Source organism: Chlorocebus sabaeus, chromosome 16 (genome assembly GCF_047675955.1).
Source record: "Chlorocebus sabaeus isolate Y175 chromosome 16, mChlSab1.0.hap1, whole genome shotgun sequence".
NCBI classification, from domain to species: Eukaryota; Metazoa; Chordata; class Mammalia; order Primates; family Cercopithecidae; genus Chlorocebus; species Chlorocebus sabaeus.
The window spans coordinates 352,416-367,259 of record NC_132919.1 but is presented as its reverse complement, the minus strand read 5'-3'; the positions used below and the strand labels follow the sequence as shown (position 1 = coordinate 367,259).

The following is a 14,844-nucleotide window of genomic DNA, read 5'->3' as shown; positions in this document are numbered from 1 at the left end:
TCCCCCCGTGTTGGCACTAAGCCCCTTCCCATCTTCTGATCTGTGGGAGCGTGGGAACCGCGCCATGGAACATGCTGGAATTCCGCATCGCGAGATGGATCGGTGAGGACTCGAAGGCCAGCTTGGGCGTGACGACCAAACTTCGGGGCAGCCCAGGAGACCGTTCTGCTGTGTTTTGACTCCTGGGTGCCGTCTGGAAGGAGAATGGGTGGGATGGGGAATTGCAGGAAGCAGAAGCATCACTGAAGTGACCTGGATAAGAAGGACGTTGAGGAAGGTGCCTGATCAGGCCTTGGAACGGGTCTGCACATGTAGGCGGCCGCAGCACGAGCCCCGGGGAGGCAGGCAGGAGCCGTCACGGGAAGGGTCAGGTAAACATCTGCACTCTCCACCCTTAGTGAAGAACTCCCGGCATCATTTCCCCTGTGGCCGGGCCAGCCTGGGTTTATGCTCCACACCCTGAGAATGAGGCCCCCCTGGCCACCGCCCCACCTCCTCGGACACTCACCCTGTGTGTGGCTGTCTCTGGCGTGGCCTCTCACAACCCTGCTGGTCAGCATCACTCCGGGTGGACGCGATCGGGCCCTGCCCCGTGCCGTGGAGCGAGCGCCTTCACGCCTCCGTGCAGCTTGTCTTCCAAGCAGATTGGCATGTTCCAGGAGGGACCTGTCTCACCTTTTCAACTGTAATATCTTAAGTAGCTTCCGTTTGTTCATTCCGTTCTTCTGTAAACAGCCATTGTGCCGGGCAAGGGGAGCAGGAAGGTGAACAGAAATAGATGTGGCGTCTGCCCTCAGGGAGCTGACAGCCCAGCGGGGGAAGTGACAGGAGCCCTACAGCACACAGCGGAGGGTAAAATCACAAGCTGGACAGCGGAGAAGAGACAGGAGCCCATTCTGGAGGCTCTTACCGTGGAAGGAGTCACGGAAGGCTTCCTTGAAGACGTGGTGCTTGCTGAGGTCTGAGGGCTGCGTAGGTTAATGAGGAGACAGTGTGGTCAAGTGCATCCCAGACAGGGGGCAACACGTGCAAAGGCCCTGTGGCAGAAGGACCAGGGGCTGACAAAAGGCCCACACGGCTGGAGCTGAGGGTGGAGGACGGGGAAGTAGAGCAGGGCCAGCCCGAACGCCTTCTGAAGTGGGTGGTGGTCACCCCAGAGCAGCGGGGAGCCTCTGATGGCTTTTACGTTGGGAGGGATGGGAGAAGTGACACGAGGAGATTTGCGTCTTGAGAAGACTGGCCTGGCTGCCATGTTGGGAACCAGTTGGAGGACAGCCGCGGTCGGGTAGGGAGATCTGCCGGCAGCCTTGGTGTGGGTATGAGCGCGGGCAGCAGACATCAGGGACGGGGCTGCAGGGAATTCACAGGTTGGAGAGAGATTTGAATTCTTGGAGACGGATTATCTGGGCAGGAGGGAGGGACGATGGGGGCCCAGGATGAGCTCTGGGCTGTGGCCGCCTTCACCGAGACGGGCGTGGCTGTAAAAGCCTGAGGTTGCTAAGCACTTTCACGACCGCCTCCCTCGATCGCCTCATCTGCCGCCTGCGGGGGGGAGGGGGCCTGTTACCACCGACCTACAGATGAGGAAACGAGGCTCAGAGAAGGTGAGTTCCAAGTCCAAGGTTGCCTCTCAAGGGCACACCCTGCTCTGTCCTGCCCCAAAGCCTGTGCCCCATGGGCAGTCCCTGGGGAACCCCCTTTCCGGTGTTCTTGGGGGTAGAGAGAATATACGTTTCTTTGCAAAAGAAGCTCGTGGAGCAACTGAGACAGGAGTGGGGAGAGAGGGTGCACGGTCTGAAGGCCTGGAGCCGTGTGACTTCTGCCCTGGGTTAGGCCCAGAAGCTTTGTTGGTTTAACACTCACAGTTCCAGGCTGCAGGATGCATGAGGCAGCCGAGCCCGGGAAGCCAGGACTCCCCTGCCCTGGACAAATCCACTCCGAGGAAGCCCGTCTCAGGCAGGGAAGTGAGGGGCCCCCCCGGGCCCCCGGACTGGCCTTAACGGAGGTTGTGAAGTGCCATGTTTGCACCAAGCTGATGCAGAGGCTGGCTTGCGCACGCTTTCATGGGTTTTAAAAATTATTACCTGTTTTTTGGAACCTGGGAACAAAGACCAAGCCCGTAAGAGGCGGCTCATTACTGTCTTACTGACCTGAGATTTACTGGAGCAGCAATGACGTGTTATTTGAATGGGAGCACGTCATCCTTCCGTAGCCTTCTCCTCCTGGGAGCTCCCCGTGCCCCCTGCCAGCCGGAGACACTGAAGGAAGCTGGGGATGACTGAGACGTGGAGAACTGACCGTAGGTGCCACCAGTGATGGTTGTTAGCGGGAAAACAGGCTGCCCGAGGTGGGACGGGATTGTTCTCTCCACCTGGCCAACCACAAGCTCCCGTTGGGGCCCGGGGAGCCGGCAGCACCAGACCCTACGGGGAAGGTGGAGGTTCCTGGGCCCTTCACTTAACCTCTGGAGGCCGACTGGTCCACGCTGCTCCTGTCCCCAGATCCGCTGGCTCCACGTCCTCGTGGTCTGTGAGTAGAGACAGGACTCTGTTCCGTGGACACCCTCCTGCTTTCTCTCCCTGCCCCCCACAGCACCCTGTTTCATCAGTGAGACACGTGTACACTTGTCCCTCAAAACCCCCCACAGGGCAGCCGAGCTCCCCCCGGCAGCGGCAGGGGGACGTCGGAGCAAGCGTTTAGGGCCTGGGCCCCACCCTGTTCATCCGTGTCCCGTCAAGCCAGGCCTGTGCCCCTCACGGGTGCTCAGCAGGTGATGGTAACGTGGATCAGTGGATCGGGGGGCGGTGAGCGCTAGATGGGGTGGGGGTGGAGACAGAGCCACGCTGACGGGCAGCATTAGTCTGATTGGAAGCTGTAGGGGGGCAGGGGGAGCAGGCTGGTGGCAGGTTGAGTGGCGAGTCTGAGGGCAGGGTCCTCCGGCCCAGCGCCGTCCTGCAGAACCTCACGGTGAGGATGAAAATGTATTTCTGTCCTGTCCCACGCAGTAGCCGCCGGCCACGTGAGGCAACGGAGTACCTGCGATGGGGTCAGTGTGGCCTCAGTGCTGTTTTTCATTTTATTTTATTATTTATTTATTTATTTTTTTTGAGACGGAGTCTCGCTCTGTCGCCCAGGCTGGAGTGCAGTGGCGCAATCTCAGCTCACAGCAAGCTCCGCCTCCCGGGTTCACGCCATTCTCCTGCCTCAGCCTCCCAAGTAGCTGGGACTACAGGCGCCCGCCATCTCGCCTGGCTAATTTTTTTTCTGTTTTTAGTAGAGACGGGGTTTCACCATGGTCTCGATCTCCTGACCTTGTGATCCGCCCGCCTCGGCCTCCCAAAGTGCTGGGATTACAGGCGTGAGCCACCGCGCCCGGCCTTCATTTTATTTAATTGTAATCAGTTTGCATTTAAATAGCCACCAGCAGCTGGCGGCCAACGTATTCAATCGTGTGGGACCAGAGGAAAATCGTGCCAGGCTGGAGAACGCGGTGCGAGGGCTGCACTCGTGATAACTGCAGCTGCTGTTCATCGAGTGGCTCTTGCGTTGATCCTCAAAACAACTCAAGGGTGTAAGTGTTATCCCACTTCACAGACGAGAACATCTGAGGTTTAGAGAGGTTTTGGTAGCTTGCCCCGGGGCTCACCCAGGTCTGCCGCCCCCTAAACCTGTGCACGGTGCCGTGCGGCTTCGGAAGGAGCTGAGAGCCACGTTTCAGGAACCGGATTTGGTTCTAGTGCAGGACGGACGGCGTGAGGTGCAGACTTAGGAGAACGGAGGGCTCGAGAGGCTCCAGGGCTGGGAGAGACGATGATGCTCCCGTTTCTGGGGCTCCCGAGTACAAAAGCAGAGAGAGGATCCCAGTCCTGGTCGGGGGCTGCTGTGGACTGAATGTTTGTATCACCCCAAGATACCTACGTTGAAGCCCTTGCTCTGACGTGGTATTTGGAGATGGGGACTTTGGGAGGTGAGTAGAGGAGGTCCTGAGGGTGGGTCCCTGTGATGGGACTGGCGTCCTTATCGGAGGAGGAGGAGGCCAGACCTCACTCTCCACCATGGGAGGGCACAGCAAGAAGCTGCCATGCGTACGCCAGGAAGAGCCCTCCCCAGAACCTACCGTGCCAGCACCAACCGGGGCGTCAGGCCTCTGCAGATGTGACACACACGCTTCTGTTGTTTCAGCCAGTCAGTCTGTGGTGTTTGTTACAGCAGCCTGAACTGACTGAGATGGGGCAGAGGCTGTCCGCTCCCCCTTGGCTGTGTGCATAGGGCAGAGGCCCGGCTGTGAGGGCGCCTGTGGGGTGCAGTGGGAGGCTGTGGGGCTTCATGCTGACAGCTGGAAACCTCTCCCCCACCCACTGGGAGACAGCACGGAGGGCAGGGCCAGACTCCCCAGCCTGGGCTGTTGCTCCTGGAGTCAGCATCAGGCCACACCCACGGCCCCAGCAAAGCTTCGTCCCAGGCTCAGCCCCTGGCACCTTCTCTGCCCCTTGTTTTGAGAACCACTAGCACGTCCCCGGGGACCCGCCTGAGCAGAAGCAGTTCTCTGGAGATCCTGCCACCAGCCTGGCACCAGGGCAGGGGAGGGTGTGACCAGCTCTCCTGAGATCTGAGCAGAGATCCCGCTTTACCCCCAACGAGCCGTGTGACCTCGGGCAGCCAGAGCCATCCCTGAGCTTTTGTTTCCTCATCTGTGTAGTGGGGATCAGAACGCCCGCCTCCGTCTTACTCCGTGGCCTGGGCCGTGGTGCCTGGTCTGATACCCGGGCTCTGGTCCCTGGTCCGATACCCGGGCTCTGGTCCCTGGTCTGATACCTGGGCCGTGGGCCGTGGTCCCTGGTCCGATCCCCGGGCCCTGGTGCTCACTAACTGTGCCGTGGGTGTGTGATTCCCTCCTGTTCCCGCGCCATCGTCTCGTTCAGCAGCCTGTGCAGGGCAGGGCACTCTGGGTGTTTGTAAGGCGAGCGGCCCTCCACCTGTGCATGTGTAAAGAGTGCAGAGTGCAGAGGGAGAGCTCATGTGTCTGAGGGCCACACTCGTTTCCACCTGTTCCCGTGTACACAGCGATGCTGGGAATCTGCAAGGAAAATGGAGCTAACGAGCGTCAGCGCCTCCCTTCTTTCTCCTTTACCCAGAGAGGAGAGGCCCACGCTCTGGTTCTGGGACCCACCTCATGGGCTGATGGGGTCCCTGTTGTAGAGGTAGAAAGACTGGGAGTGAAGGGTGGGAGGTGGAGAGAGGCTGCTCTCTTGGGGAAGGGGAGAGTCACCGGACTCTTTGAGGGATCGTGGCCTAGGGTTCCAGTGGGACAGGCTACCAGTCCTTGGAGGGGCTGAAGCCCAGCCTAGCAACAGTCCCAGACCCAAGACTGGCACAGATGTGGCCACGTGCTCCCCCTCCCTCTCCAGGGGCCACGAGAGCTTGGGAAGCAAGCAGGCCAGCAGTGAGGTGTGTGGACGGCGCTCAGGGGACCCTCTGCAGATGGGCTGGGCCGTCAAACACCCCAAGCCTGGGACCTTCGTGAGAGCCTGGAAAGGGGCCCTAAGTGTGGCCGAGGCTTGGGCAGATTTTCCTGCCACCCAGAGGGACAGGAGCTTGGAGCAGATTGTGTTTTATTTGGAGAAATAAAAGAGAGGTGACATTTCTCGAACCTGACCATTGGATGGTAGCAAATCCGTCCCCCGCAGGAACATACCGTAGCTTCCATCCCCCGTGAGCTTGCTCCCCCCTCCCCGGGGCACTTAGCTCAGCCGCCCGATCGGGCCAGTGACCTCCACACGCTCGACACGGAAGCCAAGTTGGTGACCTTTTTCCTCTCCGTGGAGAGGTGTGCTCCTTGCTGAGTTGGCAGCCTGCAGAAAAGGCCAAGCAACAGATGCCGCCTTCCCTCGGCGGGGGGCTGCAGAGAGCCCCCACCCACGCAGGGCCCGCGTGTGGCAGGAAGATGGATGAGCTGCGGCACCAGTCCTGAGGCGTCGCCAGCTATCGCTGAATCAGACTCCGCCGGCGTCAGCCTGGAGCCGGCCTCGGCCCCAGCAGATCCACCTCAGCCCCAGCATATGCCGCCTCTGGCCTGTCCCACCTCTGCTTGTGGCCGCGCGTTCAGGGGAAGCAACAGAAGTCCAGTCACCATCACATAATGACGTTTCGGCCAACAAATGTCCCACCCCGTTATCATACCACGTTCTTACTGTACCGTTTCTACGACATATTTAGATACAGAAATACCTTCCGCCGTGTCACAGTTGCCTGCGGCATTCGGTACAGTAGCACGTCGTACAGGTTTGCAGCCTGGGGGCCCCAGAATACACCAGCGAGCCTGGGTGTGCAGCCGGCTGCACCATCTCGGTGTGTGTCTGTGTGCTCTATGTGGTATTTGCAAAATGGTGCAATCACCTAACAGTGCCTTTTCTCAGGACGTAGTCTTGTTTTTTTTTTTTTTTTGAGGCGGAGTCTCACTCTGTCGCCCAGGCTGGAGTGCAGTGGCCGGATCTCGGCTCACTGCAAGCTCCACCTCCTGGGTTCCCGCCATTCTCCTGCCTCAGCCTCCCGAGTAGCTGGGACTACAGGCACCCGCCACCTCGCCCGGCTAATTTTTTTTGTATTTTTAGTAGAGACGGGGTTTCACCGTGTTAGCCAGGATGGTCTCGATCTCCTGACCTTGTGATCCGCCCATCTCGGCCTCCCAAAGTGCTGGGATTACAGGCTTGAGCCACCGCACCCGGCCCATAGTCTTGTTTTTGAGCAACACTAATCGTATTTATAAGTTATGAGCTTAATCAACCTTGCTTAAAGCACAGCCCCTTTCCGGTTCTCATGAAGCACCTGGGCTTGGGGTCTTTGAGGGCCCAGCACGTCAGCAGACTGTAGATTCTGGATTCTGGCTATTTCTGTGTCCAGAGAACATGATAAAATGTCTCTAGAGTCCGACCTGAATCCGTGGTTGCCGTGTGGACCTGAGCAAACCCTCAGACTCTGCCAAGCACCGGGTTCCTCACCTATAACACGGGCCTGACGTTGGCATAACTGGGGCACGAGGGTCACTAAGCGGCGCTTGGTGTAAAGGAAACGCTCACGTTCTTACGAGTGTTTCTCGCGATTGCGTCTTCCGACGTGTCAGGCCCGCAGGCAAGTTTTGGGTACGATTTTACGCCAATGTCCGTTTCTTCAGTGAAGCACATTGTTTCCTGCCCCGTTTCCAGGTGGCACCGCGACCCGCTGTGTGAAGCCCAGATCACCTGCTGTCGTGTTTGCCTGGACCGTCCCTGGCGCTGGGCGTCTCGGTTTTATCCAGTTCTTTGCTGTCAAACACGGTGCAGCCGTGAACGTCAGCAAGCTGTTTCCTCGCTGTGACTAACAGAACCTAACTCGGGGGAGTCGGTACCGTGGATGGGGCCATCCATTATGTCCAAAGCCAGCTAAGGATTTTCAGATGATCTGTGCCTTTGGGGTGATTGATTCCTTCTGTCCTGAGGCACGAGACACTCCTTGGCAGATGCCAAGTGTCCCTTCATTACAGTTGTCTGAGTCGCTTGGTGGAGGAGGAAGCAGCTGCCGTCTTTACAACCCCATGTCCTCTCTCTCGTAGAAAGTCTGCACCAAGTGTGGGATCGAGGCCTCCCCTGGCCAGAAGCGGCCCCTGTGGCTGTGTAAGATCTGCAGTGAGCAAAGAGAGGTAGGGCGTCCAGGCGGGGCGGGGAGGGCTGGGCGGGCGGATGTGCTCTCAGACGGGGACGGGTGGACGGTCAGGGTGGCGGTGGGGAGGGCTGGGTGGACGGATTTGCTCTCAGACGGGGACGGGTGGACGATCAGGGTGATGGTGGGGAGGGCTGGGCGGGGCAGATGTGTTCTCAGACGGGGACGGGTGGACGGTCAGGGTGGCGGTGGGGAGGGCTGGGTGACGGATTTGCTCTCAGACGGGGACGGGTGGACGGTCAGGGTGATGGTGGGGAGGGCTGGGCGGGGCAGATGTGTTCTCAGACGGGGATGGGTGGACGGTCAGGGTGGCGGTGGGGAGGGCTGGGTGGACGGATTTGCTCTCAGACGGGGACGGGTGGATGGTCAGGGTGACGGGGAAAGGGGTGGACGGGGAAGATGTGCTTTCAGATGAGGTTGGGTGGACGGTCACTGGGAGGGGTTTCTCCGGAGGTCAAGGAAGAACTGACCACCCAGGGGAGAAAAGCCGGGAGGGACAGCCTGCTGGCCGGCCACCTCCCCCACGCAGGGGTGGCAGGTTCTACAGGGGTGGCAGCGTCTGAGGTTTCAGCGGGAAGCCCCGCACTGTGAGGGTGAGAGTGTGTGGTGTTTGTGGGGGCTGGTGTTACGGGAATGGTTGTAGCTACCCCAGGGTGAACGTTGACTGTGTGCCTGGAACTGCCGTAAGTTCCTTGCATGTATGGATTCATTTCATCCCTACACAACCCCAGTGGTGCGATTCTTATCCCCTTTTCCTGATGGGGAAATAAAGACGCAAGAGGTTAAATAACCTGTGAGCACCGAGCCAGTTTGTCGGGAGCCGGAAACCAGACTCAGCCATGGTCACGATGCCGTCCGAAGCCCCGTCTGCTGCTACGGTTCGCGGTTCTAGTTCCAGCCCCATTTGAGGGAAGGAAGTCGAGGCTCGGCGAGGACTCTGGGGAGTGGCGGACGGGCAGGGATGGTCAGAATCTCCCTGTGCCAGGTCGGAATGGAGCCAACACGGCAGGACGTGGCAGGTGGCTCCTGGGAAGTGTCCTGGGGGGCAGGGCGGGGACAGCACGTGAGGGGCGAGGAGGTGTGTGCAGCTGGTCTTCCAGATGGGGATTCGTTACTTGTTAAATCTCACTTGTCACTTTGTACGTACTTTTCATCTGAGGGTCCACAAAACACCTTCAGTTCTGGAAATTTCTCAGTCTTTGAATGTGGCTCCTCTGCCATTCCGTTTCTCCTCTCTGGAAATCCCACTGGATACATTTTAGCGCCCCTCAACCATCCCCCACGGCTCTTTCTTGTTTATTTCTTTATCTTTCTGCGATACTTCCCGGTGAGTTCCTCGGTACCGCCTTCCAAGTCGCTAAGTCTTCCCTCGAGATCACCTCCCCCTTGGTGTCTTTCTTAGGGTTAGTTTTCCTCAGGTGTTTTGGAATTTTGGTTTGCGGGCTCATCTTGTGTGATAATGGTCCCTTTCTCTCTCTTTCCCACCCAGCTCTTCTAGCTGGATAGCTTTGCAGCTGCTCCCACCTGGGTCCGGGATTGTGCGGTGCTGAGCCAGGCGTCCTGGGTTTGTGGCGAGCTGCTTATCCATGGTGATACCGGGATTATTCCCAGAGCCTCACCCCAGCCACGACAGCTTGGCCCGGCCCTGCTGCTGTCGGCTTGCTTTCCTCGAGCTCATTTCCTTGTATGTGCTGTAGTCCCGGGGCAGGACCCTGCTGATTTCAGCCTCCTTTCCCAGGTGGAAAATCCCCTCACCAGCCTGATTTTAGTGACTCTGCTCTGGTCCCCACCTCCCAAGGGACACTTTTAGTCCCTGCACCTTGGAAGACTAATCTCCCAGCTGCCTCTGTCTGCTTCTGAGCCCAGAGCTCAGCAGGCTGTGCCTTCACCCCTCAAAATGGCAACTACTTTGAATTTCTGATCCGCGGAGATACAGATCTTTTTTGCGCACATTTACTTGCTGCTGCTGTTGTGAAAATATTTTCCTCTATTATTGCTGTGTCTTTGGAGCGGGAAAAGCCGCAGGCAGGGCCTCACAGGGTGTGCTGTCATTCTGTCTTGCTGGAAGTCCCTGACTCCTCATCCCCGGATGGAGTTAATAACGCCCGCTCCGCAGAGCTGCTGTGAGAATTCAGCCAGGTTGTCCAGTGGGCGAAACCTCCAGCTTAGAGTGGATATTCCACAACTATTAGAGGCCTCCCTTCCTCCTCGGCCAGAAATCTCCCCTTTGAGCTTGAGGTCCTTCTAATCTTCAGGAGACCCCTTTGACGGTGCATGTGGTCCATGGAAGAAGAAATTCCTTAAAACATCATCTTGTGGGATGAAATGATGGTCATGGGGAGCTACTTCGTGGCATGAAATGATGGTCACAGCTCAGCTGCCGGAGGGCAGAAGTGAGGGATCTTTGAAGGAAAAGAAGGTGAATGGAAGGAAAGACAAATTTCGCAAATGTAATAATTTAGTCGAGGGCTGCCCGTCCCCCTCATGAGTCACCCTCACACTCCGTAACAGTCCTGAGCTACCACCAGCCTGTCCTAATCTCCAGAGCGCTCCAGTGCCCAGAAAAGTCCAAAATAGCTTAGGATGAATTTTCTTATCTTTCCTAAGGCAGAGAATACGAGGATGTGTGTTGCGCTATCACTTTGTCCTTGAATTTTTAGAAGCTGATAAAACTTAGCCTCTAAAAGATCAAGGGTGTTCCCTCTCTGCAGCACCAGGCGTGTGGTGCACAGTTAGCGGGAACGGATGGGGCCGGGAGCATGTTCATGGTATATGAGCCGGGGTACCTGTGGGTACCAGACACACGTGCTGGATTTTTCTGTCTGCTTTTGGGGTGTGGGAAGGCTGGCGTTGTTGGTTTCCTAACGCCCTTTCTTCTTAGAAAAATGTCTAATCATAAGAGATAACGAACTAGAAAGGCCATTTAAAATGTCAGATTTTAAACTGGTTCTGAGTCTGATAAAAATGTGGAGTTCTCTCTCCCCGCAGAAGCCAAATCCTGATGGAAGAACTTGGGTTTTCTGATGAAAACTCTTGGAGCACTCTGCCCAAGTCCTCTTATCTTCCTTTCCCTTCGTGCTTTACTTCTGTCGTCTCTGGCCAGAATGGTACATACTTTTTCTGGAGTGAGTTGAGTGCTGGTGAGATGTTCCGGGAGCCGTCAGTGTGGGGTTGCTCCCTGTGTTACCAGGCGGCAATCTGAGCCTGGGCCCCTCTGCTTTGGGAGCTTTGGGAGCCTTGGGGGCTTGGGATTAGTCCCAGAGCCTCACCCCAGCTGCGACAGCTTGGCCCGGCCCTGCTGCTGTTGGCTTGCCTTCCTCTGAGCTCATTTCCTTGTATGTGCTGTAGTCCCGGGGCAGGACCCTGCTGATTTCAGCCTCCTTTCCCAGGTGGAAAATCCCCTCGCCAGCCTGATCTTAGTGACTCTGCTCTGGTCCCCCCCTCCCAAGGGACACTTTTAGTCCCTGCACCCTGGAAGACCCATCTCCCAGCTGCCTGTGTCTGCTTCTGACAGGCAGAATAAATGCATTTATTCACATAGGCAGCTGACACGTTTATTGAGCATCTCCTATGTGCCAGGCAAAACAGTTCTTCCAGTGGGAGAGGGAGACCACAAACCCCGTCAATTCTGCAGTCACAGACGGTGATCAAGGCCTTGGGGCAAAGGGGAGAAGAGGTGCTGGGGACACTGGCGTGGCTGCTGGCTTACATGGGGATCGGGGAGGGGCCCACTGACAAAACGACGTTTGAGCAGAGATCTGAAGCATCTTCTGTGGCTGTGTGGAGGGGAAGCATTCCAAGTAGGGGTGCAACAGGTGCAAAGGCCCCAAGGCAGACGTGTGAGCTCCGCAGATTGGAGGCACAGCACGGAGACCAGCGTGGCTGGAGTTAGGTTGGGGCTCGGGAGGGGTTGTCAGATATATTAGTCTGTTCTCACGCTGCTGATAAAGATGTACCTGAGACTGGGTAATTATAAAGGGAGGAGATTTGATGGACTCACAGTTCCACATGCCCGGGGAGGCCTCCCAACCATGGCGGAAGGCAGAAGGCACGTTTTACACGGCGGCAGGCAAAGAAAGAATGAGACCAAGTGAAAGGAGTTTCTTCTCTAAAAAAACATCAGATCTCGTGACACTTAGTCACTACCACGAGAACGGTCTGGGGGAAACCGGCCCCTCAGTTCAATTACCTCCCACTCGGTCGCTCCCACAACACGTGGGAATTACGGGAGCTACAGTTCAAGATGAGATGTGGGTGGGGACACAGTCAGACCATATGGTCAGAGACGTGATAGGGTGGGTCAGATCGTGTCGGTGCTTAGAGACCTTTGTAAGGACTTTGGGTTTTGAAAGTTGTTTGTTTGCTTTGTTTTTCTGAGACAGGATCTCACTGGGTCACCCAGGCTGTAGGGCAGTGCCACGATCTCAGCTCACTGCAACCTCTGCCTTCAGGGCTCAGACAACCCTCCTCAGCCTCCCAAATAGCTGAGACTGCAGGCTGTACCACCACGTCCAGCTAAGTTTTTGTATTTTTGTAGAGACGGGGTTTTGCCATGTTGCCCAGGCTGGTCTCAAACTCCTGAGCTTAAGAGATCTGCCTGCCCCAGTCTCCCGAAGTGCTGGGATTTCAGGCGTGAGCCACTGCACCTGGCCAAGACTTTGGTTTTACACTTAGTAAAATGAGGCGCCCTTGGAGGGTCTTGAGGAAAGCAGAGACAAATCCCATCTCCCCCTCTTTTAAAGGGTACTCTGGCTGCTGTGTTGAGAATAAACTGCAGACTATCTCAAAGCCAGTAGCACAGTATTTTATTTTTCTTATTTAATATCGCCCAGATACATAAGTTCTTGTCTGTTGTTACCTTTGGAAGTTTTCATTTTTTTTAAACATATATTCTATACATTTTACTCTTTTCTGATGATGAAATTAATATGGATCATTGAGGAACATTTACAATTATAGACAAGCATAAAGAAGTATACACCTTCCAAAAATCCAGAATCAGAGACCACCATTGGAATATTTAGTATATTCCAATCATTGTTCTCTGTCTTTTTTCTTTGTATTATTGAACCTATGTTTTAGAATGGATATCTTAAGTCTTTTCTGGTGTAATCAAGAACTCTTTGTAAACTTTCTCGTTGATATTCTGTCCTACAGATATTTTCCTAATTGAGGACATTTAAATTGTTTTCATTTCTTCTCTTATTACTGTGTGCATAGCTCTTTGTCTCCATTTTAGATTCTATCCTTAGAATGGATTTCTAGAAAGAAAATCAATGATTATTTTCTTGTAGACTCTTGAGTTATTATTTTTATTTATCTAAGAATTAGCTGGTCTATAATTTTATGTAATTTAAAAAATAAGGGCGCGTGGATGGTACGTTTTCTGAGTCCAGGGCTATCTGATAATTTTTGCCTTTATACAAAAAAGACCACTTCACTGGTAATGCAATTAATCCTAATCTTTCCCACTCAAAATTCTGTGGATTTTACCCCTGTTGTCCACCAGCCACATGAAGAAAAGCGGGAGAAATGGAAAATACAACAGCTAGGAGAATGGTACCCAGAAAATGAGAGAGAATAGTGAAATGGTGAAAGAGACGGTAAATGTGTTTTAAAAAATTAATTAAAAGGTGTAAGAGAGGCTGGGTATGGCGGCTCACACCTCTAATCCCAACACTTTGGGAAGCTGAGCAGGAGGATCTCTTGCGCCTAGGAGTTTGAGACCAGCCTGGGAAACACGGCAAGATTTTTTCTCTGGAAAAAAAAAAAAATTATCTGGGCATCGTGGTGCATGCCTGTAGTCCCAGCTCCTTGGGAGTCTGAGGTGGGAGGACCACTTTTGCCCGGGAGGTGGAGGTGGCAGTGAGCTGAGATCGCGCCAGTGCACTCCAGCCTTAGTGAACAAGGCTCACGAAGGTCTTTAGAGCAAGACCCTGTCTCTAAAATAAAACGAAAGATCTAAGAGAAGGAATAGAAACCAGGTTTGAACAAACCAGACCTTTGAGAAAAGTACAAAAAAATTTGAAAAAGGACCCCAGGAACCATTTTCATTCCTGAAAATGAAAGATCTCCTAATGAATTTTAAACTCAACTGAACTGTATTTTAGTCATTTTTTGTTGTTGTTGTTTTACATGTGCACAACGTGCAGGTTTGTTGCATATGTATCCATGTGCCATGTTGGTGTGCTGCACCCATCAACTCATCATTTACATCAGGTATATCTCCTGATGCTATCCCTCCCCCTCCCCTCTCCCCACAATAGGACCCAGTGTGTGCTGTTCCCCTTCCTGTGTCCAAGTGATCTCATTGTTCAATTCCCACCTATGAGTGAGAACATGCGGTGTTTGGTTTTCTGTTCTTGTGGTAGTTTGCTAAGAATGATGGTTTCCAGCTGCATCCATGTCCCTACAAAGGACACAAACTCATCCTTTTTTATGGCTGCATAGTATTCCATGGTGTATATGTGCCACATTTTCTTAATCCAGTCTGTCACTGATGGACATTTGGGTTGATTTCAAGTCTTTGCTATTGTGAATAGTGCCGAAATAAACATATGTGTACATGTGTCTTTATAGCAGCATGACTTTTAATCTTTTGGGTATATCCCCAGTAATGGGATGGCTGGGTCAAATGGTATTTCTAGTTCTAGGTCCTTGAGGAATCGCCACACTGTCTTCCACAATGGCTGAGCTAGTTTACAGTCCCACCAACAGTGTAAAAGTGTTCCTATTTCTCCACATCCTCTCCAGCACCTGTTGTTTCCTGACTTTTTAATGATCGCCGTTCTAACTGGTGTGAGATGGTATCTCATTGTGGTTTTGATTTGCATTTCTTTGATGACCAGTGATGATGAGCATTTTTTCATGTGTCTGTTGGCTGCATAAATGTATTCTTTTGAGAAGTGTCTGTTCATATCCTTCATCCACTTTTTGATGGGGTAGTTTGATTTTTTCTTGTAAATTTGTTTAATTTCTTCATAGATTCTGGATATTAGTACTTTGTCAGATGGGTAGATTGCAAAACTTTTCTCCCATTCTGTACGTTGCCTGTTCACTCTGTTGGTGGTTTCTTTTGCTGTATTTCAGTCATTTCTTAGCGTGGTGAACCTTGTCATTCCTGTAACAGCCACAGATGTTTCCTTATCA

The 14,844-nt window shown here is 54.1% G+C and overlaps 1 protein-coding gene across 12 annotated transcripts in view; it reads left to right on the top strand.

Annotated features, from left to right (window-relative positions):
* RPH3AL (rabphilin 3A like (without C2 domains)) overlaps window positions 1–14,844 on the top strand; it is a 184,650-nt gene that overhangs the window by 91,151 nt on the left and 78,655 nt on the right. For 10 of the 12 annotated variants that reach the window (XM_073023845.1, XM_073023844.1, XM_073023838.1 and 7 more), the window contains exon 5: window positions 7,589–7,675. The exons of the other annotated variants lie outside the window; for them this stretch is intronic. In XM_073023845.1, coding sequence (XP_072879946.1) covers window positions 7,589–7,675 — 87 coding nt within the window. The remainder of the gene's footprint in view (window positions 1–7,588; window positions 7,676–14,844) is intronic. 12 annotated transcript variants of the gene reach the window in all.